The 25,293-nt window shown below is 38.0% G+C and overlaps 2 protein-coding genes across 5 annotated transcripts in view; both read right to left on the reverse strand.

Annotated features, from left to right (window-relative positions):
- Positions 1-854: 854 nt before the first annotated feature.
- Positions 855-13,392, reverse strand: LOC127622888 (choline-phosphate cytidylyltransferase A-like). Of its 2 annotated transcripts, none has more exons than XM_052097021.1 (9): positions 13,197-13,392; positions 8,762-8,868; positions 8,585-8,681; positions 6,947-7,063; positions 5,837-5,988; positions 5,577-5,655; positions 5,276-5,418; positions 1,463-1,687; positions 855-1,241 (listed from the first exon to the last, which is right to left on the reverse strand). In XM_052097021.1, the coding sequence occupies exons 2-9, from the start codon at positions 8,864-8,866 to the stop codon at positions 1,044-1,046; spliced, it is 1,116 nt and encodes a 371-aa protein (XP_051952981.1). In that variant the 5' UTR covers positions 8,867-8,868; positions 13,197-13,392; the 3' UTR covers positions 855-1,043. The 2 variants fall into 2 exon arrangements, with proteins under 2 accessions (XP_051952981.1, XP_051952982.1); XM_052097022.1 differs by having other exon boundaries at positions 856-1,241; positions 1,463-1,651.
- An 8,726-nt stretch (positions 13,393-22,118) lies between these two features.
- Positions 22,119-25,293, reverse strand: part of LOC127622886 (spectrin beta chain, non-erythrocytic 4-like) — a 119,587-nt gene continuing 116,412 nt past the window's right edge. For all 3 annotated transcript variants that reach the window (XM_052097019.1, XM_052097018.1, XM_052097017.1), the window contains exon 36: positions 22,119-25,192. In XM_052097019.1, coding sequence (XP_051952979.1) covers positions 24,959-25,192 — 234 coding nt within the window. In that variant the 3' untranslated portion in view covers positions 22,119-24,958. The remainder of the gene's footprint in view (positions 25,193-25,293) is intronic.

Genomic DNA, 25,293 nt, shown 5'->3' on the forward strand with positions numbered 1-25,293 from the left:
GCCCTAAAAATGCATAATTATGCAAGGTCCAAGCCTAACACATGATTTATTCAAGGAATAGGCCAACAATATGTCACCTTTTGGTTTAGTGGTGTGTGGCAAATCTCTCTGGAGGGAGAGGGAGGTGTGTGGTAGAGATGTGGGACCAAAATCTTTAGAAAGGCTTGTATGAATTTGGTCACTATTGTGTTAAGGCCAGTTAAATACATTAAATACAAAGATAAACCTTACGCTGAAAATGCTGCTGTGAAAACAGCCATGAACCTCCTTTATTTTTATTCTCGGCTATTCATAATTACTTTTAAAAAAATCCAAACCGTTTGAGAGCAGGATTCAGTCAGCAGAGTTAAAGGAATAGTTCTGCCGAAAATGAAAATTCTCTCATCATTTACTCACTCACCCTCATATCATCCCAGATGTGTATGTCTTTCATCTGCTGAACACAAAGATTTTTAGAAGAATATTTCAGCTCTGTAGGTCCATACAATGCAAGTGAATGGTGACCAGAACTTTGAATCTCCAAAAAGCACATAAAGGCAGCATAAAATAATCCATAAGTCTCCAGCAGTTAAATCTATATCCTCAGAGGCAATTTGATATGCATGTGTGAAACAGATCAACATTTTAGTCCTTTTTTACTACAAATTCTCCTCCCTGCCCAGTAGGTGGCGATATGCATGAAGAATGTGAAAGTGGAGCTTTATAGTAAAAAATTACTTAAATATTGATCCGATTCTCACACACACCTATCATATCACTTCTAAAGAAATGGATTTAATCACTGGAGTCATATGGATTACTTTTATGCTACTTTATATGCTTTTTGAATCTTCAAAGTTCTGGTCACCATTCACTTGCATTTTATGGACCTGCAGAGCTGAAATACTCTTATAAAATCTTTGTTTGTGTTCTGCGAAGAAAGTCATACACAGCGTGAGTAAATGATGAGAGAATTTTCATTTTTGGGAGAACTACTCCTTTAAAGAATATAAAACATGATTAATGTGAAAAACAGTTGCTTGTGAGCAGGAAAAGGATGTCTCCTATTCATCCTCGTCCTTACTGAAGTGTGCGCTGCTGTGGTGAACAGGTGGAAAAGACAATGAAGAGGTTTTGGTGAAGAAGGGAAGACGGAAGGTGGGGGAAGGAGAGCGCTCCTCGCGTACAGGACTGCTGCTGGGGCTTTGTCTGGGACTGATGGCTTGTAACATCCGTCCTCTTCCTTCTTTCAGCATGTGCTTCTGTTAAGACAGGTAATAAATTATATTAAATCATGCATAGGGAAATAAGTGTATGAATGATTGTATCTGTTCAAACGTCATGTTTGCTAGCGTTCTGCTGCAGATGCCTTATATTTGGAAGTGAAAAAGTGGCAGACAGTTCTGGGAGGTTCTGCTTTGGATCCGGTATTTTAGAATGACCAGTTGAAACATCAATTAATCTCAAAGATGTTCTGACTCACCAGTGCCCCGTCCGGACCAAACATCTCCAGAAAGTTCCCGATGAACTCTCGTGACTTCTCCTCCCATTTCAGAATGAGGTCGATGCCCTTCTCCTCTACCTTCTGCACAAACTCTTTACTCTTCTCCTCCACGTCCCGCACTTTCTGCTTGACCTTATCTACATGCTCCTGCAGGTGGTACTTCTTCTCCTGGGAGGAAGAGGGCGCCAGAGTCACGGAGCTTAGCTGAGGTCCACAGAGCAGATCAATGAACTCGAACACTTTACTTCAAATATATTCCATTTCTTTACCCTCAATTATTAATCAAACTAAAATTATTAGTTTGACTGTCCTCCTAATAGGACTGCGGGCTTCCAGAAAGTCTTGTTAAAACATTTTTCACACACACTCATGAAAATTCCCACCAGTGTCATCTGTACCACACCTCAAATTTTGAATGGTGTTACAAAAGAATACTGGAAATGACATTTTTAAATGTTAAAAAAAAAAAAAAAAATGCTCTATTGGGTTGAGATCTGGTGACTGTGGGGGCCATTTTAGTACAGTGAACTCATTGTCATGTTCAAGAACCAATTTGAAATGATTCGAGCTTTGTGACATGGTGCATTATCCTGCTGGAAGTAGCCATCAGAGGATGGGTACATGGTGGCCATAAAGGGATGGACATGGTCAGAAACAATGCTCAGGTAGGCCGTGGCATTTAAACGATGCCCAATTGGCACTAAGGGGCCTAAAGTGTGCCAAGAAAACATCCATTACACCATTACACCACCACCACCAGCCTGCACAGTGGTAACAAGGCATGATGGATCCATGTTCTCATTCTGTTTACGCCAAATTCTGACTCTACCATCTGAATGTCTCAACAGAAATCGAGACTCATCAGACCAGGCAACATTTTTCCAGTCTTCAACTGTCCAATTGTGGTGAGCGCTTGCAAATTGTAGCCTCTTTTTCCTATTTGTAGTGCAGATGAGTGGTACCCGGTGGGGTCTTCTGCTGTTGTAGCCCATCCGCCTCAAGGTTGTGCGTGTTGTGGCTTCACAAATGCTTTGCTGCATACCTCGGTTGTAACGAGAGGTTATTTCAGGCAAAGTTGCTCTTCTATCAGCTTGAATCAGTCGGCCCATTCTCCTCTGACCTCTAGCATCAACAAGGCATTTTCGCCCACAGGACTGCCGCATACTGGATGTTTTTCCTTTTCACACCATTCTTTGTAAACCCTAGAAATGGTTGTGCGTGAAAATCCCAGTAACTGAGCAGATTGTGAAATACTCAGACCGGCCCGTCTGGCACCAACAACCATGCCACGCTCAAAATTGCTTAAATCACCTTTCTTTCCCATTCTGACATTCAGTTTGGAGTTCAGGAGATTGTCTTGACCAGGACCACACCCCTAAATGCATTGAAGCAACTGCCATGTGATTGGTTGATTAGATAATTGCATTAATGAGAAATTGAACAGGTGTTCCTAATAATCCTTTAGGTCAGTGTATATACATACACTCACACAGTACAGTGCAAAAGTCTTTGGCACATAATAAGTTTCACAAAACATTTGTCTTAAGATGGTTATTTATATTTGTAAGAGCCATTATGCTCACTTAATGTCTATTGTAGTTTCACTGGTGAACACTGGGTGGAGTATGGGTTTCATTTGGTATAAAGGTAGCCAATGAGTAAGAGACACCATGTGTAATGAATGAGGGAAGCAAACAATTTTTGACCGTGTCAAGAACAAGAGAGGACATGCTAACTGGTGATGGCAATCTGTTTGAGCAGCCGAGCTGAAACCCAATAAAGAATGTAAATGCAGTACTGGACTGAAGTGCGTTTGTTTTGGAGCCACGCATCAGATATCCCTACAAACACCTCTGAGTGACAAGAAGGTTAATGGTCGCTACAATATTTTCAACTTTAGTGTGTCAATAGGAAATATAAAATGTTAGACTCCCAAATATTACTTCTGCAAATAGAAGAACAGGGAGCCCTGCAACAGATGTCATGTCCCTCACTGAACATCATGTCAGTCTGAGAATACATGAAGAGAAAGAATCAATTGAGACTGTTGCGAATTCTCCAAGAAGCTTTGAACATCCAATCTGCCAACAACCAAGAAAAACTGTGTCCAGGTGTAACTAGGAGAATTGGTGGTGTTTTAAAGGCAAAGGTGGTCACACAGAATATTGATGTAGCTTTTTATGTTTACTGGACTTTGTATGAAATTAATTGATAATTGAAAACTATTTATGGCATTTTTATTTAAGATATCCTCACGATGCATCATTTTTCACAAGTGCCTGAAACTTTTGCACAGTACTGTGTGTGTGTGTGTGTGTGTATATATATATATATATAAATAAATTTAAATAAAAAGACTCCTTTGTTTTCCTAAGGCTAATTTCATAGCTTACATTTTATGTATCCTAAATATAAAAAATTCAATAATATTTTCACTCTTTTTGCATAATTTGGAAAAATTACAGCTAGATTGGTAATGACTCCCAATTAAAATGTCTCAAGATATTAAGATATTTACCTTGATTTTTGTTTTCTTCAGACATATTGTCTCATATTTCATCTTAAACATGCTCTTCACATTGGTCAACAAGTACAATAACATTTGAAAAAAACGTATTAGGGGCCAAATTGTTTGTTGTTGTGGAAATGACGACTGGGAAAGTCATAATAAAGAAATACTGAAAGTCTGGGACAAGGCTAAAACTTAAATTAAAACTTTAATTTGTACATAAAACACATTTGAGAAATACCAAAAATAAATTACGATGGCCTGGTGAAAAGTTTCCAAGTCAGTTTTAATATGACCTTCATTTAACAAAAAACACAAAAATTGAAATCTGTTCGTTTTAATAAAAATCAACCTCCAGGGCATGAAACTGCCCAAAGTTTAAGAAATACCCTTATAGAAGTATTAATATATATATATAAAAATAGTGGTAACATTAAGTTTCCATATGTTAACATTAGTAAATGCATTAGGTACCTTGAACTAACAATGGACAATACTGTATACACTCACCGAACACTTTATTAGGAACATTATGGGTCCTAATAATGTGCCCGACATAGTCTTCTGCTCTTTAAGCCCCTTCACCTGCAGGTTTGATGTGTTTTGCATTCAGAGTGGTTATCTGAGTTACCGCGCAGCCTTTCTGTCAGCCCCAAACAGTCTGGCCATTCTCCGTTGACCTCTCTCATCAACAAGGTATTTCGTCCACAAAACTGCTGCTTATTGTTTTTCGCACCATTCTCTTTACATTCTAGAGTTGTGTGTGAAAATCCCAAGAGATCAGCAGTTACAGAAATATTCAAACCAGCCCATCTGTCACCAACAATCATACCATGGTCCAAATCACTGAGATCACATTTCCCCCCTATTCTGATGGTTGATGTGAACATCTGAATGATTTTATGCATTGCACTGCTGCCACATGATTGGCTGATTAGATAATCACATGAATAAATAGGTGTACAGGTGTTCCTAATAAAATGCTCAGCGAGTGTATTTTTTACAGCATTTATTAATCTTAAAGTTAGTTTATAAAAATACAAATTGTTCATTGTTAGTTCATGTAAGTTCATAATGCATTAGCTAATGTTAAAAGGCACAACGTTTGTTTTGGAGTATGTTGAAATTAACAATTACAAAGTTCTGTAAAAGTATTGCTCATTGTTAGTTCATGTTAACTATTGCAGTTAACTAATGTTTACTAATGGAACCTTATAGTAAAGGTGTTACCAAAATAGTCCTAGATGGAAAGTGCAGTTAAAACATGGGTGTAGTACACTCACATTAATGAAGCTGACATTCAGCTCTTTGGCAGTGTAGCCTCTCTGCAGGTTTCGTCTCACATAAACGTCATAGTCACGCACGATGCGTGTGATTATGTCAGATGTGGAGATGCCCTCTGTTCTCTCAGTTGGCGCAAACATGCCTTGGGAGAAAAAAAAAAAAAAGAAAGGAGAGTCAAACATCAAACTGAATAGCAAATCTTGTACTTCTACCACAGGTCTGTTCCTTTGATAGAAATATAAAAATTTATTTTTTGACATGTGTGTAATTGTACGATGCACATGTTGTGCTAATACCAACCTGCCTCCTTTATATGTTTGTAAACATCATCACTTCCTGCTGAGAAGTATGGGATGTCGTCATGGGCGACAAAGTCTATCTGTGAAGGTCATCATATTTGGATATATTTATTTAAACGTTTTCCTATTTCAGTGAGATTAGAATTATATAAAATGATTATATACTTTGAATAGATGGAAATGCACTTTAAATTAAATGCATTTAAAATTCATGATATTTTTTTTTACCACTATAAAATATAATGTTGTTTGGACACTCACTCTGTGCTTGGCCAGAAATTCAGGTGTCAGTGTCCACGGAGCGTTCCTGACCACCTCATCAACATAACGACAGTGACTCACTGCATCGTAACGTTCGTCCTCGTTCATTACAGTGAAGCCCTTAAATTTATGTGTCAAATCATCACTGCATACTGGAAAAACAAGGATGGGAAAGAAAATGTCCATTTAAAACTATTTATAGGAATTGTTCACACAAAAATATTCAAAAAGAAAGATAATAAAATCAACAAAAATGATAGATTATTCTGATATACTAGTATTTATACATATTATTTAAATAATACCATTATTTACTATTTTCTAATACATAATAAATAACTGATTTCCAATATTATTACTGTAAAATTTTTTTTGTTAAAATAATTACTGAATTAAAGGGATAGTTCATCCAAAAATGAAAATTCTCTCATAATTTACTCACACTCATGCCATCCAAAATGTGTATGACTTTCTTCCTTCTGCGAAACAAAATAAAGATTTTTAGAAGAAAATCTCAGCTCTGTAGGTCCATACAATGCAAGTGAATGGTGACCAAAACTTTAAAGCTCCAAAAACACATAGAGTATGCATAAAAGTAATCCATAAGACTCCAGTGTTGTAATCCATGTCTTCAGAAGTGGCCCAATTAGTTTTGGGTGTGAACAGACCAAAATGGAACTTATTTTTCACTACAAATCTTTACATCAGCAGTCTCTTTGGATCATGATTTTTGTAATTGAGCTTGAAATCATGATCCTGCCTAAAGACCAAAATCATGCCTCACCCAAAATCTATTGGATTGCTTCAGAAGACGTTGATAAAAGTCTGTAGTCGTTTTGATTACTCTTATGCTGCCTTTATGTGCTTTTCAGACCTTCAAAGTTCTGGTCACCATTCACTTACATTGTATGGACCTACAGAGCTGAAATACTCTTATAAAAACCTTTAGTTGCGTTCTGCAGAAGAAAGAAAGTCACACACATATGGTATGGCATGAGGGTGAGTAAATGATAAAGAGAATTATTTTTTTTATTTTTTTTTAAATTCTATTCTCCAAAGTAGAAGTTTTCAATCTTGCTAAATAGGCTGCAGCTCAGTAGGCAAACTCACCACCTACGATAAGATGTGTGTTGGGGAAAAGGCACTTGGCCTGCATCAAAGCACGAGCGTGTCCTGAATGGAACATGTCAAAAATCCCATCTGCATAGACACGCACTGGACGGACCTCTAAAAAGACATGGGGAGTTACAGTTGAAGTCAGAAGTTTAATTACAATGTATTATTTTTTGTAATATTACATTGCCATTGAATTGTTTAACTTGGGTCAAATATTATAAGTAGCCTTCCACAAGCTTCTCCCAATAAGTTGCTGGAATTTTGGCCCATTCCTCCAGACAGAACTGGTGTAACGGAGTCAGGTTTGTAGGCCTCCTTGCTCGCACACACTTTTTCAGTTCTGCCCACAAAATTTATATCGGATTGAGTTTAGGGCTTTATAATGGTCACTCCAATCCCTTGACTTTGTTGTCTTCCAGATTTGTGGCAAAATGGCTTGAGGAATGCTTGGGGTCATTCTCCATTTGGGAGACCCATTTGAGACTGAGCTTTAACTTCCTGGCTGATGTCTTGAGATGTTGCTTTAAAATATCCACATAATTTTCCTTCCTCATGATGCAATCTATTTTGTGAAGTGCACCAGTCCCTCCTGCAGTAAAGCACCCCCACAAAATGATGCTACCACCCCCATGCTTTCGGCTTGCAAGCCTCACCCTTTTTTCTCCAATCAAAAGGATGGTCATTATGGCCAAACAGTAACATCTTTGTTTCATCAGAAAAGAGCACATTTCTCCAAAAAGTAAATCTTTGTCCCCATGTGCACTTGCAAACTGTAGGCTGGCTTTTTTATGGTGGTTTTGGAGCAGTGGCTTACTCCTTGCTGTGAGCAGCCTTTCAGGTTATGTCAATATAAGACTCGTTTTACTGTGGATATAGATACTTGTCTACCTGATTCCTCCAGCATCTTCACAAGGTCCTTTGCTGTTGTTCTGGGATTGATTTGCACTTTTCGCACCAAACTACGTTCATCTCTAGGAGACAGAATGTGTCTCCTTCCTGAGTGGTATGATGGCTGTGCAGTCCCATGGTGTTTATACTTCTGTACTATTGTTTATACAAATGAATGTGGTACCTTCATGCATTTGGAAATTGCTCCCAAGAATGAAGCAGACTTGTGGATGTCCTCAGTTTTTTTTTCTGAGCTCTTGGTTGATTTCTTTTAATTTTCCAATGATGTCAAGCAAAAAGGCACAGAGTTTGAAATTAGGCCTTAAAATACATCCACAGATACACCTCCAATTGACTAATTAGCCAATCAGAAGCTAAATTAGGCTTGACACCATTTTCTGGAATTTTCCAAGCTGCTTAAAAGGCACAGTTAACTTTCTGTATGTAAACTTCTGACCCACTGGAATTGTGATATAGTCAAATAAAAGTGAAACAATCTGTATGTAAACCATTGTTGGAAAAATGTCTTGTGTCATGCACAAAGTAGATGTCCTAAATGACTTGCCAAAACTATAGTTTGCTAATATGAAATATGAAAATATATTAAATAAAACATATTTTAATGACTGGCTTCAACTGTATATACAGATTATGCTGGTGCTACTTCTTTGTTGAGTGTAAGTGAACTTCAAACAAGACTGTGTGAAAAGAGGATAAATGTAGAGAACGGAGGCATTCAGACACCTGGAGTTCCACGCTGAGCCTCTTCCATGCTAACGCGAACATATGGTGTTTTTGCAGCCTCCACCTCATCAGTGAATGGTGCGGGATCTCTCAGTCCCTATAACCACAAACACAGACCTCAAGATCACACTTTTTTTTGACGTAACACGAGACGGCAGACAACTTCATATCATTTACCAAAGTCCTTTGTGGAATTTTGCGGACGCACTCTCCATCTTTTCTCTGTCCATTCAACTCCTCTCTCTTCCTCTTCCTGCTGAGGCCCGAACTGTGCACCTCCATCCCTGCATGACGAATATATTATCCAAACTTAGCTTTAAAAAAAGCTGCTAGAAACAAGTGAAGCATGACAGCGTTTAGAAATTAATTTCAACTTCAGTTTGTAAACCCATGCAAAAATCATGTATGAGGTAATGCTCTTAAAATTGAACTCTATGAGGCAAGGGATTCCAGAGGAGTTAATAGCAAAAATACAGTATACAGATCATATTTTTGTTGAAGTACTTTAATTCTTCCATACAAATATGTTATTTGAGCTGTAAAATTGTCTAAGACGTCCTTTAAGCAGCGGGACTACAGTTTTAGACTAAATAACCTCTATTTATGTATATTAGTATTAGTTTTTGTATAATAACAGGAAATGTACTGACCCTGACCTGACAGTTTCTCTTTTAAACACGACTTTATTTATCATGGGTTGAAGTGAACACACACAGGAGTTTATGATCACTGCCGGTGTCTGAACAGTCCAGTCCATCCAAATGAGTGTTATTTGAGCTGTAAAATGCCTCAAACATACTTTTGGCAGCAGGACTACCGTTTAGAGGAATTAACTTCTATTTATGCATTAAAGGAATAGTTCACCCAAAAATGAAATGTCTCATATCATTTACTCACCCTCATGCCATCCCAGATGTGTATGAATTTCTTTCTACTGTAGAACACAAAGATTTTTTGAAAAATATTTCACCTCTGTAGGTCCATACAATGCAAGTGAATGGTGACCAAAGCTTTGAAAGTCCAAAAAGCACCACAAATTAAAAAAGTAATCCATAAAACTCCAGTAGTTTAATCCATGTCTTCATAAGTGATATGATAGGCTTGGGTGAGAAACAGATAAATATTTAATTAATTTTTTACTATAAATATCCCCTTTCGACCAGCTTCCAGCTTCTATGTGTGTTCACGATAGGACCGAGTTCTTCTTATTTTGCTTTTTATTTTTTTTGGGCAATTTGCATTCTTGGTGTTTGTTGCAAAATACAGGGTAGGGAGGAGAAATAAAAAAGAAGGGAGGGATAAAATAAATGAAAATAATAAATAAATCATATTTGCACAACAGCCCTGTAGGTGGTGATTTGCACGAAGAATATGAATTGCCAAAAAACAGAAGAACTCTGTCCTCTCATGGACCCTTTTGACTATGATAAAGTGTTTCCACATTATTTAGCAGCGTAGATCTGGCAAACTTTTTTATATTTGCAATTTTTGAATCATTTTGTGTAAATTTATAACATTACACTTTGTATTATATAACCCAAGTTATATAACATAAACAGATGCAATGAGGTTTCTAATACAGCTGTTGAGAGAGTGACAATAAATTTGCCAGCTTCTCACTTTTGAATGCAGTAATTGTGGAAGTATTGTGGAAATGTAATTATGGTGGTTTTCTTTTGCTGTTGGAGCAAATGGGTAAGTGAGAATTATATTTGGCATGGTCTCGCATTCAATGCTATCGATCTTTACCCTGCAATCGTTTAGCCTACTTCTGATTCCAAAACCCCAAAAAAGGGTCCATAGGAGGGCTAGTCAAAAGTGGAGATTAATAGTAAAAAAGGACTTAAATATTGAGCTGTTTCTCACCCACACCTATCATATCACTTCTGAAGATATGGAATAAACCACTGAAGTCTTATGGATTACTTTATGTACTTTTAGGAGTTTCAAAATTCTTTCCACCATTCACTTGTATGTTATGGACCTACAGGGATTAAATATTCTTCTAAAAATCTTTGTTCGTGTTCTGCAGATGTCAGTCAGTCACATCTGGCATGGCCTGCAGTTGAGTAAATGAAGAGAGAATTTGAATTTTTGCGTGAACTAATCCTTTAACATTTCGCTGTGTGAACGGTCACGTTCTGGTATCCTTGCGTGAATCGTCGAACGTTGCCGCGCTCTTCGGCTTAAAACATGGTTATAGCAGGAGCTGAAATATTGGAAATAACTTTGCACAGTAAGTGCAATTAGTAAGAGATTTTATTACACTGATATCAAGTTCACGAGTTTAATGTTTAATTATAGTGTATAATTTGAAAACTGTGTGTATTTAACGTTTAGGATATTCCAATGAATGGTGCTCCCATAGACCACCGTTGTATGCATTTTACTCGTCACGAGTAAACGATTCGAGAATGGGTCGAAATTATTTAGTCACAGATGTTGTCGACAGAGATTGACTTGTACTGAACTCCAAACTTGGGGTACTCGAGTTTAGACTCAGTCTCGAATCTAAGTCACGAGTCCAGTTTTAATATACTTGGACTTGTCCCGGACTCGGATGCATTTTTACTCTGACTTGACACAAACTCAAGCCTTTGGATTTTTTTTCCAAGTCCAGCCGATTCCATTACATTTGAGATGCAATGAAATATACAAAATAAAATAAAATAAAATAAAATGACAAAACTGATATTAATGAACACATCTCTGTCTGCATGCAGCTGTATTAGCCATTGAAGTCATAGACATAGCCAGAGTTGTTTCACAGTGTTTAAGCAAACATGCACACACACATACACACGTGCACAGGCACACTCATCAGTCAACCAATACACTTCAATGTTACTACAGAGACTACATCGACTATAGAGGTGGCTGGCATGACAAAAACATAAAGACGGGTATGTATCCAATGTAATAGAAACTAAACAAGGCATTTTCACACGGCACGGGACCTGACAACCGGTAAAATTGCATTTGTGCAGCCATGACGGTGCTCTCATTGCGGTTTCATCGTGGTTAAAAACTTAAAATCTTAATTGAGTCAAGTCACCCACATCATGTCTCTCACAGTTTACTAAAAACAGCATATAGAATAAAAATACATTAAAATAGTATTAATATTGGATATTAAGGCGTAATGTATCACACATGAAGGCTTCTGTAGTCTCTTGTGGTCCACACCGTGATGTCAGCTTGAACTGGTCCATAATAGCTTGATGAATTAACTGTGTAACTTTTTAAATAATCGGGAAAAAGAGTTATTGCTAAAGCAGACAGCAACTCTAAACAGATAAACAGCACCTATTTATTATTGATTGAATATTTTCAAAGCATTGATGAGCTGCTTAAAATACATTCTTTTACAGCATTTGTCCACCATTCACAACATTCAATCACGCACAATAAAATATTAGGATATTTTGGGAAGTGAAATATTTTGATTATAGACTATAAAATAACTGTATTATCCGATGAAAGAGTTTGTGTATGAAGCTTCATGTTACGAGATTAAGTTAGTTGGTTATGACGTTTTACTTGACATTTTTATTGTAAACCACCGGGTAACTTATGTCTTTTTTTAGCCTGCATCTCTGACACTTTTGGCGCAAATATTAGCATTGGGATTTTCCAGTGTTTTTTGGATGTAGCATTTGCGGTCAAATCGTGAGACGTGACTTAGGAGTAGAAATAAAAACTAAATACAAATTTTAACCATAATAACGTTGGTTGTAATGACTAACACAGCTTTCACTTTCTTTAGTTTATGCTTGAGAGGAGGAAAAAGAAACAAATAATTGAAATGTCAACAGAATGCAATAAGAATTGTGTTGAAGGACAGTTTTGTCTTCACACACTTAAAGCATTTACTTTCATTCTGAAACCACTATGAAGTCTGTTCTACAGGATACCAATCATAAAATGTGCATTTGCAACAGAGGTGTTTTTGTTACATTTATATTGACAAACTTTTTTTCTTAGTTGTGCAGTTTAAAATAAGCTTAAAATATTGATGTTGGTTACAATTTTAACATCACCGTTAAGATGTCAAAAGCCCGCCACGCTGACCCACATTTAAAATCAATGTCGTATATTGTATGATGATGATGATGATGATGATGTAGGACAGCCAGATATATGGCACAGTTTCAAACAGAGAAGAGGGGCAACAAAGAGAGAAAAAACAATCGCTGTTTTCATTTCCCAATTTCTTTCTTTTCAATTGTTCACGATTTATTTGAGTGTTCTACAAAAGTAACAGTAAGCTAAACAAAAGCTAAACCCCATAAACATCATCAACTATAGACCTCAAACCTCTCTTACCTCCTCTCTCTTTTGGGTCATGTTAAAAGCAACCATTAGATAGCATAATCATGATATATTCAATAACTAAATACATAGCACAGACTATAAACTAACATATAAATTAATACAAATAAGTTAACACAATTTTACTGGAACACGAGTAGGCCTTATCGACTGCATGAAAATGAGCATTTCCTCCATGCAAAGGAGAACAAACGGAGCTAACATCACGCAATACATTTAGATGCTTCCTTTCAGTAACATACAGAATTTAAATGAGTATAATAACAGGAAATGTACTGACCCTGACCAGACAGTTTCTCCTTTAAACACGACTTTATTCTTTATCATGGGTTGAAGTGAACACACACGGGTGTTTGTGATCACTGCCGGTGTCTGAACAGCCCATTTCTGTTTTCAAAGAGTTTAGAGTCCATATGCTGCAGTTATGACAGCTCTCCATTCATAAGACTTCATCATCACAGCTCAGGAACAACACGCTTCCTTCCGCTCAGAAGACTCACTTCCTCTTTTAAATACCGACATCTAGCGATCACTGACAGCAATTACCAGACCCTTCTCAAAATGGAGTGTAGTCGAAAGTCACAATGTAAGGAAGATAAGGGTAAACCAGAGCCATATAGAGAGAGTTGCAACAACTCCATTGACTCCAATGGAACGTTTTTTTTTACAGCAATGGCGGCTCGTGGAGCCTCTCAATAGTTCCCGGAAGTAGCAGCAAACACCGTAGAGATGCATCAGAACAAACCGTTTGCGACGCACTTTTAAAAGGTGAGACGTTTAAAGAATATTATTATCTTATTCTGTATATTATCAGTACATCTAAATAAAAATAACTTGTAAATTAAAACCTTATAGTTGAGTATTACTCATTAAATTAGGAGATAAGGGATGTTATCGGATAACTAACAGATTAGGCAAGGATTGGAACTGGATAAAGTTAGTAACGAACACCCTATTAATTGTAAAATCTTTGCAAATACCTCACACATTTTTTTTGTTGTTGTAATTTTTATTTATATTTAGATTGCTCCTGCTGACTTGAGCCAACAATTTTTTTCTCCTCTCCATGTCAGTGGGGAAGCCATACATTCGCACACCTTTCTCTGAGCAGCACAGCAAACCATGGTGAAGACTATGCAACGACAACATGAAAGAAAGGACACATACAAAATACTTGGCATGCTATTTAATTTATTAGAAATGTATTCATGAATTGCTGTAAATAGTTATTGCATTTATTTGAATAAAAATACAAAAAAAGTAATATCGTAATGTATTATCCATCCATCCATCCATCCATCCATCGTCAACCGCTTATCCTGTGTACAGGGTCGCGGGGGTAATATATTATTACAATTTAAAATAACTGTTTTCTATTTTAATGTATTTTAAAATGTGATTTACTCCTGTGATGCCAAGCTGAATTTTCAGCCTCATTACTTTTGAACGGCAGTTTATATACGAGTATGTTTAAGTTGTTTTAAATCTGAATATATTGTGTATATGAATAAGTATTGTAAGAATTATACATTAGATATATAATATTTATAATACATAAATATTTGGGGGTTGTTTTGCAGAGACGGACTTATCTTCAAATGGAACCATTTATTTTTAAGTATTACGGCTGTATCTTAATGGCATCTTTTTATTAAAGGTGGGGTATGTGATTTTCTTTTTTGACCATTTTTTCAAAATAACTTGAAATCCTATTCCTAACCCACTTACTGGCTGTAAATTAGAAGCACTGAAATGAAAATTAAGCAATTTAATCATCTGTGGAACGGGCAGGACTCGAAAAACTCCAGCCGATCATTTTCAAGACCATCTAGAATCGTTGGACAGAAAATGTGTCAATCAAACGGTCGTACCGTGCCCCCCCTCCCCCCACCATCCTGGCGCGCGTGTCCCGTTCGTCATCAGCTGCTTTCAGATGGAGCGGCATTTACTACACAGAGCTGTAGTTCATCACTGACAAGCTGGGCAATTTACCCTTCATTATCACGGCCCAGCTTGTTAGTGAACTACGGCTCTGTGTAGTATACGCCGCTCCATCTGAAAGCAGCTGATGGCGATTTACTAATCAATGAATGCACTTTATGTTATGTGCTTTACTGACGAGATGCGCATAACAATCTCATCTGATAACGTTATATCGGTCAGCCCTATATTTAGCCATAAACTTCGGTGACAACCAGGACGTCCAATATATTTTTATATATTTTATATTTATACAGTATATATTTACATTTCAAAAACATCAATTTTCTAACAATACTAATGATTTATGTGACTGTTGAATGTTAATAATATCTGGTGCAACTTAACGCTGAATGTTGTGCCATGTTGACGGTCTTAGCAGGTAAATGGTGACGTCATGCAGAAACTCCAACCTATGCTAGCCTGGCTCGCTCTCGCGCATCTGAGTTTTCGCTCGTGCATGATTGCGCGTCCATGTTTTTCGAATGGGTGGAGTCAGGGCCAGCGTTGGAGGAGAGAAGGTAGGACCTTATGAGTTGTGTATTTTCAAAATCTGCCGGCCGTTTTGCAAATCACATACCCCACCTTTAATGAAGGCCAGTATCACTGATATTTTATTTAGTATACTAAATTTTAGGGTTATAAAATAGTCCGCAATGCATAAATTATAAATTAAATTCGATTAATCCTTATTAAAGCTACAAGCGTTCTTTAGTCAAAGAGTAGTTAGTAGTTTTCTCTGTTCCCTTTGTTCTTTGGTTAACTTTACTGACAGACAGAATTAGTGGCTACTGTCACTTTAAGATCTACAGCTGGTGACAGGATCTCACGCGTCTCATTCTCTCACTACTCTTTACTTCCATTTAAGATTTTATTTAACTCATTTAAAGTTAATAATGATTGATTCTTGTGAGGATACTCGACAAAACGGACATTTTGGCATAAATGTGTGTGTTATTGTTCGTTCAAGCGCGAAAGAGAATTCGATACTGGTTCGCGACTTTTTGTGCCTCGTGTGTGTGTGTGTGTGTGTGTGTGTGTGTAGGAGGACATTTACTGAAGTGCGTTCTCTTTTGTCTTGTCGCACATTAATGGTTTAAAGCATTTGGTGGACAAACTAATAACTAATAAGAGCTAAAGAATGACAAAGAACGGATGCAGCGTTAATTGTGTTAAATATTTTAAAACATTAAAGCTGGACAAAAAAAAAAGAAATCGCATACGTTAACGTTGACAGCACTAAAGGTGCGTACACACTGCAACGTTACTTGTCATACATTGCTGACAGAAAATAAAGCGGTTTAAAGTGGACTCGTTTTCATGGTAGGCCTACACATAATGTTTTTTTTAGTAAGCTACACAGAATGTTCTACATTAAATATTTAACTAACAGTCTGAATTTACCTAGCAGCAGTGTATGTTAATGTTAGCTCAGTCAACGTAAGGCTAACATCAAAAGGTGTAGACAGAAAATATGATTATGCTGACCTGAGCTAATTTACGAAATCAACCAACTCGCATCTCCTTTCTTTTCATCCATGATGACATTAAGTCACTTAATGTTGTTTCTGGAGTTCTGCGCTCCATGCTTTCACCGACGACGCTAACGTGAGGTATGGATCTCAATCACACTGTTGCCAGGACCCGCCCTGCTCTGCTTCTGATAGGCTTGTGACGTTAGTTAGAGCTGCGCTCCTCTCATATGATTGGTACGTGAAATCAATTGACTCGAAAATATTAAACCGCATTCAAGTTCCCAGTTTCAAATGCAGCCGCGCGGTATGCGCGCTCATAATGGAAGCGGCGCACTCGTTTTTTCCAAGCGCGTCCGCGCCGAAAGTGCGTCCGACTGTAATTTGCAGCCTGATTAATAAATTTTGCCTGCGCCGGAGGCCGGACCTGCCCTCAAGCCGGAAATCCGGCCCCCGGCCGGAATACTTTAAGCCCTGCTCCAGTTGTTTAATCCATGTATTCTGAAGAGATATGATAGATGTGGGTGAGAAACAGATAAATATTTATGTTCTTTTTTTCTTTTACAGTGTCACCACCTTTGACCAGCCCCATCTAGAAGGTGGTGATATGCATGCAAAATGTGAATCTCCAAAAAAAACAAAAGAAGTGTGGAAGTGAAAGTGGAGATTTATAGTAAAAAATGACTTAAATATTGATATGTTTCATGCATGGATTAAACTACTAGAATCGTATGGTTTACTTTTATGATGCATTTGTGTTTTTTGAAGCTTCAAAGTTTTGGCTACCATTCATTTGCATTATAAGGACCAGCAGAGCTGAAATATTCTTCTAATAATATTTAATTTGTGTTCAGCAAAAGAGTCATACACATCTGGGATGGCATGAGGGAGAAAATGAGAGAATAAAAATTTTTGGGGGGTGAATTACCCTTTTAAAGTCTTCCTGAGGACACAAGGGTGCTAATAACAGAATGGATTAAAAAACAGACATTTTACATATCACAATCTGTATTTAACAAGGATTTAATTGTACAGAGTCAGTCAGGATCTGATACAGAATTCATTCATTCACTGTTTCCATGTGTATTGGCGTCACCTTATTGTTGTGAGAATGACAGCTGTTTCATCATGCACAGCAGTACCATTACAGGGACAATGCTATTCATGCAACTTCAATTGCCCAGGTTCCAATATTCTGATATTCAAAAAAGCATTTTTGTCTGGACAGAAGCATCCTTAGTTTTCACTTTAATTAAAAGGAGATGAGATTATTAAAAACAAAATTGTAAAACTAGTGTAAGAAACCTAAAAACAACAGTTTATCTTTCTAGCTAACATTAGCTAAACATTCTCTTACAGCACGAAAGCATGATTTACCATTCTGTGTGAGTTTTCAAATGTCTAATGAAGTTCGATGTGTGCTAGCGTCTTTGATGTTCATCCCACATGTTTTACATACAGCATTCCATTAATTGCCATTATTTTGAAGGTTTTTGAAACCGCATGTTATGATGAAGGACGGTTATTTGATGCCATCGTGTTGAAGTGAAGATCTCAATGAATGAACGAATCGCTCCATTGAATCGGTTCATTTGAATCAGTCGAGTTTGAGTGAGGCTTAATTTGGAATCGCATACTAGCATACTATACTCATAGCCTACTATATCTACTAAATAAACCTATCTCAGAAATAGCCAGAGTAGTATGACAGTATGTAATTTTGAACTCAGCCTAAGCCTCTACGAATCACAGGCACCATGAGAAAGAACCGATCTGTGGGAATAAGTGAGACCGGGTCATAAAATGCTTATGGGAGTTTAAGTTGTTTACAGGCCAGATGCGAGTTAAGTAAACCTGGATATTAAGTAAATGGTAGCTAATACTTGAAGAAGAAATAAGAAAAGGAAACAAATGTATTTCTTGAAAATGGACAGCAAGCAAGCCTCTGACAGGTGTGCAACACTGTAGTGCATCCAGCTTCCCTTTGGATTAATTGATTGCTTCTCGAATGAAATGACTAGAAGATCATCACAAGATAAGTCTTGGCTATATAGTTATTTTTTGTTGTTCATTTATATAACAGCACTTATCCAATGAGTGATTAACAGAGCTATTCATCTTTAGATGCGTGCCATCAGATGCATGATACATGGTATTCACTGACTTGTTGTTAACATGGTGTGTTGTTTTTCTCTCTAATATCGTTCTACCTGTGCTTGGATTTTAATTTATCAGGGGCTTCAAAGTATGTATAGTAGGTATCTGAGTCAGTCGTATTAATTTTTTTTTGCGACTTAAGTGCGACTCAAGTCCATGTCGCAGACTTCAGTTTCCATCTCTGGTGTGTTACTTAAAGAGAGCAAACATAATGTACATATGCATACCTACATACAAACAAAGTCTTAATTCATGTCTTTTTATTTTTTCAGATCATTTTATTCACACATATAAACATATAATTATTTTATAATAATTTTTCATATTGTTGTTTGTCAAATTCCTTAATTTTATGTTGTGTGCTATATTGTCTCACAAGTTAGAGATAAAGAGTTTCAATTTAAAGGTCTTCAATGTTATGGCGCCACACCATGACACTGTTGAAGGTAAGTCTCTCGGTAAGCACGACCTGATCATCAGGTTCCGGAGAGGTGCCAGGAGGTTGAACCCTCCAAGGCCGTGACTCTTTCCCCTATGGGACCTCTCTGTAGTCCTTTTAGTTCTAGCCCCTATAGTCAGTCGAGTTAAAGGCCATCTCATTGAAGACCACCCTCCTGACCGTGCTGACATCCATCACGAGGGTCGGGGACCTGCAAGTGTTCTCTGTCAGCGAAGAGTGCCTAGAATTCGGTCCGGAAGACTCTCATGTGATCCTGAGATCCCGACCGGGCTATATGCCCAAGGTTCTCACAACCCCTTTTAGGGATCTGGTGGTGAGCCTGCAAGCACTGCTCCCAAAGGAGGCAGACCCAGCCTTATCGTTGCTGTGTCTGGTGCATACTTTGCACATCTACTTGGATCGTACGCAGAGCTTTAGATGCTCTGAGCAGCTCTTTGTGTGCTTCAGCGGACAGCAGAAAGGGAACGCTGTCTCCAAACAGAGGCTTGCCCACTGGATCGTGGACGCCATCGCTCTGGCTTACCGGAGCCATGCCGTGCCCGATCCCTTGCTGGTTCGAGCACACTCCACAAGGAGTGTGGCATCCTCGTGAGCACTGGCCAATGGCACCTCTCTAGTAGACATCTGTAGGGCAGCGGGCTGGGCAACACCCAATACCTTTGCGAGATTTTACAATCTCCGGGTTAAGCCTGTTTCTCCCTGTGTTCTTTCAGGTAAGAACTGGTAAGATTTATTACGTGGGGCAGCTGGCCTGGTGTACCGCTTGTGTATAGCGCCTTTTCCCTCAACAAGGTGAAGCTGTGCGCTCCTCTCTCCCATGCATTGTTCATGATCTGTGAACCCTTGATGTCCTTCCTCCTAGCCCCCTGGCTCACGAATTCAGCTGAGCAATTCGTAGTCAGACCCAGTACGTGTGCTAACGTGCCCTGTACACGGGGTAAGTGCTCCACAGGTCTAAGTTACCCCGGTAACCTCCTGCGATGTATCTTCTGCTGTACGGTCTCCCTTTCGGTAGACCCGCGTCTTCCTTGGCAGAGCCCTCTCTGCCCCGGTCACTGCGTTTGTAGATGTCCTCCCCTTCGAAGGGCAGGACCTTCCACCAGGCCTCTTCCATGTGCGGCCTCTGGCCCATATGACACATTTGCCACTTTTTACACTCCCCTTCAGGGCAGGGTGTGGTCTCCGCTGGGTCTTTTCCCCCTGAAAGAATGGGAAGGGAAAAGAACGCCTTCCCTGGCGCATATTATGAGCATTTAAAGGACCAGCCGAATGTAATATTCTGTGGAGAGAAAAACTTAAGGTGAAAATGCAGAGGCTGGCGCGGCCTGCTCCCATACTAGATACGGCAGTCTGTCAGTGAGTGACAGAAGGGGAGGGTCTCAGTTACTGTCGTAATCTCCGTCCCCTGATGGAGGGAACGAGACATTGTGTCCCTCTTGCCACAGGCTGTACTACACCGCTGTAATGGCCGGGACCTTGTCTCGGCTCCTCAGTGGAAAACCTGAATGAATCCGCATTCCAGCTCCCTTTTATGCCCATATGTCAGGGGTATAAAAGGAGTGGTATGCACATTTTACTCCCCAATTCTCATTGGCCTTTACTCAAAGATCTGAAGGTGTCTGGGGCTCTCAGGATCAACCCCTAGTGTCACTACATTGACACAATGTCTCGTTCCCTCCATCAGGGAACGGAGGTTATGACAGTAAACAAGACGTTTGCCTGTGTACATTACATGTCTGGTGGTGCATCAGTGGCTCTTTGAGTTTGAATTTGATTTTTGACAAATAGCCATTGCAGACTCATAGGCTATGTTATGATATATTATACTGTAGGCCCAGTCCACAATAATGCAGCCATTTTCTGATGATTTAAACAAGATTAGGAGATGGACAAATATTTTGTGATTGGGAGATGCTGAAATATGTTACAACATACTGTGTATTTTCTTTTTGCCATTTACAGTTTTTTTTTTATAAATTTTTAGTTTCAATCAGTCATTCTACATACATATGACTCATGAATATCTTATGTTATCAGTATTGGATGTCAGCTTTTCCAAACAAAAACTCCCCAAAATGGACGAAAAACAAAACCAATCAATACAAAAACAAAACAAAACACACACACAAACAAAACAGAAAGACAGTCATTTACAGCACTTAAGACATTGTACAGAAGCACATGTATTATGTCGATCATTGCTCCTGTCATAAACTTTTAATGCACTGAGCCCTTAATGTACAGGAAGAAATTATCCCAGACTTGCTAATTTCCCTTTTGTATTGTTCTAGATATCGAGTATTCAAAGGAAGCTGTTTCAGTCATAAATTTAACCCATTTAGTGAGTTCTGAATTTTTTGTGATCTTTTGTCTTACTACAATAATGAAGCCTGTCATTATTAATCCGTAATGTCCTTTGTTGACAGCCTGTGGTAGAAGTGTTTTATGACCAAGAACACATAACTGAGGGGAGTGTGGTAAGGTTTGTTATATTTGTTAAATCAAAGTTTTGCCAGCACTTCCTTCCAAAAGGGAAAAATCCTGGGGCATTCCCTTATATTGCATGTAAGGTGATACTGTGTCTTTTCACCATCTTGAGCACTTCTAGAAATGTTTGTGCTTGATGGCCTAATGCTTTCAAAGGTGTAAAACAGTTACAGCCTCTGATAGCTTGTTACTACCGCCAACCAATAGCTGGTAGTCCCTATGCTAAAATATCTTAATTTTCTAATAAAAAGAAGAAAAAAAGGATTAGAGTGAGCACTCAAATATTTGGCTGTGTCAAATAATGTGTCCGCATTCGTCCTCCACCACCCGGATTTAGGTGAGTCACTATGCCACCACGAGGACCTAGAGCGCATTGGGAATTGGTCATTCCAAAAAAAGGAAGGCAGATATCATGATAAACCACCAAACCTCAGAACAAAATCTAAATGAGACTAAATTAGACAAAAGCTAAATAGATAGAATACTATTAATTTAGTGTGGAGTAGTTGAAAAATCACATTGTGCTTTCAATTGATATATTGAATTAAATCTATCTTGGATTAAATTTGAACTGCATGCTATTACAACTAAAGTTACTGAATTGCTGTGATATGAAGAAGGGATGTAAGATGCGATGAAGCATGTTAAAACAATACTTTATTCAAAACAATGAAACAATGTTTGCACATCATAAATGTGTGTTTCAAAAAGTCCATCAACAGTTAAGAAAGCAGCAGGTATAAATGTGTGTTTGTGAGTGTGTACAGGTGTATGAATCAGAAATCAGATGTTACATAAATGAATGCATCGTTTTGTAGTAATACTGCATGGCAACCTGTTCCAGACCCTCAAACACCAATCCTCTGCTCACAATAGCACTGTGTAATGGGGCAGTAATTTAGTGCAAAAGAAAAGTTGCATACATTTTGTACTTGAGAGTGTATATGTTATTTCTGTTCACCACATTGGATAATTTTACTGCATACTCTCTGCCTCAGTATACGTTTTTGTATTGCATAAAAATAGGATATTTTTGTACCAAAAATTAGACTTCAAGACAAAACCAAGGGAGTCAAAGGAAAGGAAATCCAGACACAGACACAGAAAGCTCTTTATACAATGCTTGAGATTGTATAGAGAAATAAGAGCTGACAGTATATTTCAAAATGTTGGCAGAAAATGAAACATTAAAAAAGCCTTAGCTTGATGCTCAGTTCATGTTAAAAGAAAATGAACTTGAAGAGAGAAAAGACTAACAGATTCTCTTAATGAGGACCATTGCTTTTAACATTATTTAGCCTTTTTACAAGAACAAACAGACATTAAAGGGTTAGTTCAACCAAAAGTAAAAATTCTCATCCAACTTTTTTACTATCCTTCATCTGTTGAACTCAAATGAAGATTTTTTAGAAGAATTTCTCATCTTTTCTGTTCCATACAATGCAAATGAATGGGTGCCAAAATTGTGATGCTCCAAAAAGCACATAAAGGCATAATAAAAGTAATCTATACAACTTTTTTTAATCCATATCTTTTGGAGTGATATGATAGGTGTGGGTGAAAAACAGATAAAAAGTCCTTTTTTGCTAGAAATTCTCCTTCCTGCACAGTAGAAGGCGATATGCAAGAAGAATGTGAATCACAAATACACAAGAAGAGGAATGTGAAAGTTAAAGTTGAGATTGACTGAGCAGGGAGGAGAATTTATAGTTAAAAAATTACTTAAATATTGATCTGTTTCTCACCTACACTTATCATATTACTTCTGAAGACATAAACCACTGAGGTCTTATGGATTACTTTCATGCTGACTTATGTATGGACCTACAGAGCTGAAATTTTCTTCTAAAAATTTGTGTTCAGCAAAAGAAAGAAAGTCATACACATCTGGGATGGCATAAAGGTCAGACAATGAATTTTTGGTGAACTATCCCTTTAAGGACTACAGCTGACAGACTTTAATATATAGACAATGAGGCACAAACATGATACCTGAAACTTTAACACTGACATTTTTTACAACCCTGTACATGTATGTTTATGCTACTTAAAAAGGGTCATGCGTTCAGTACAACTGTGTTTTGTAAATTTGTATGCAAATTGATAAAAACAACAAACAATTTGATATGTGCAATTGTTTTTAGAGCTGTTTTAAAGCATGTCACTTTTTTCTTATGATACACATTGGATTTTTGCTAGCTATGGGCTTTCTATGCTATTACCTGCTGAACAACACAATTCAAAGACCTGTATACAATGATGGAAAACAAAATGAAATATTAAACCCAATTTTATCCAGTCAGAGAAGACAATCACATTATAACATCTACATAGCATTCAGTTGGCTTCTCACAAATGGAACTTACATTAACAGGGTGAGATAAATCAAATACCAGCATCCATTCAGCCTTCAGTGCAATCATCAGTGCTTGGAAACAATATTAAGTGAAACATGATATGCTGGTTAAACTGAAACAAATAAAAACACAAGTGTTTTACAAATAAATCAGTTCTGTGCTTGGAAGACTTTTGAGTGTAAATAAAAAAAACCTTGTTCAGAATAGCTGATTGACATGACACGGGTAAAGCACTACATGCATTGACACAAACACACACACGTGTACAAACAATATACACAACCAAACAAATTTGGTACTTTGGACTGTCCTTGAAATTAACTACATTTAATGCAAAATATAATACTGATGATTGATATTTTCCTCCAAATTAGAAAACCAACATATAATGAAGCTAACAAACCCTAGAAACCAGATCTGAGAATACAAAATCACTGCAAGTGAGTCGCTTCTCTTTATTTGGGACAGACCTTTGTGTCTCCTTTCAAATACCTTGTAGGCATGCTCAGATATGTCATGTGCGGCGTTCAAACTTGTTGTGGTCTACAAAGTGGCAAGACGAGAATCAAAAATTGCAATTCATTAACAGTATAAAAGAGCAAATCAACTTACAAAATTAACAGACGAAACATGCTCTTTAGAAAAAAGACCAACCTTGAGAAAGATTTTGGCATATTTCCATTCTTTACAGCGTGGGATTGTATAGAACTGATATTGAGATGTACAATATACAAAGAGAAACAGGTACACGCTCCTATGGGTCATCTTTTTCACACACATTAGAAAATAATCTTCATGAGCTACTTTAACATCTTTCTCTTTTATACTCCATTTGCCTCTCTTAATGGCTCTTTGTCCCAAATGGAGCTCCTGAATTATCCTATTCCTCAGTAGCCACTAGAGGGCGCTCCGACACGTGGCATTTCCATAGCAGAGACCAGAGCACCTCAGTACTGACTGAATCCATTCTCAGCTGGACAGTAAGACATTAAGGGAGTTCACAGTGACGCCTTTGTTTCCTGATCCCGTCAGAGCACTGACCCACGGTCCTGGTTTTGTGAAGTCCCGATTCCTGTCTCACTTGCAACACAACGCAAACTCAGAGGGTGATCAGGTGATGTGGAGTGCCTCATTTCTTCTTGCCCGTTTTTTTCTCAGGCTTATCACCCTTGTCTGAGCGCACTGATCCTCTGTCGGCTCTGTCCGATCTTTCACCTCTCTCCGACCCTCCTGCCCTGCTGCCATCCCTGCGCGTTCCCTCGTCAGTTGATGAGGTAGTTGGATGTGTCTGCCCCCGTTTGGCAATCTCTTCATGCTCATTTATACTGGTGGTTATACTCATGATCCAGCTCTTCAAATCATCCTGCAAGCCAAACAGACATTGGAGACTCAGGTCAGGTCCCTGGAATTGGCTGATTTCGTTAGTTATTATGAGAACATTAAAACTAACTGGGATAAAAGCGT

The sequence above is a fragment of the Xyrauchen texanus genome, chromosome 29, assembly GCF_025860055.1.
Source record: "Xyrauchen texanus isolate HMW12.3.18 chromosome 29, RBS_HiC_50CHRs, whole genome shotgun sequence".
Taxonomy (NCBI): Eukaryota; Metazoa; Chordata; class Actinopteri; order Cypriniformes; family Catostomidae; genus Xyrauchen; species Xyrauchen texanus.

Coding starts and splice junctions, on each gene's coding strand:
- LOC127622888 (XM_052097021.1), bottom strand. CDS start 8,866: ATGGAGGTGCACAGTTCGGGCCTCAGCAGGAAGAGGAAGAGAGAGGAG. Junction 5,989..6,946: donor CACACATCTTATCGTAGGTG/GTGAGTTTGCCT, acceptor TTGTTTTTCCAG/TATGCAGTGATGATTTGACA. Junction 1,688..5,275: donor TGAATGTCAGCTTCATTAAT/GTGAGTGTACTA, acceptor TGTGGACCTCAG/CTAAGCTCCGTGACTCTGGC.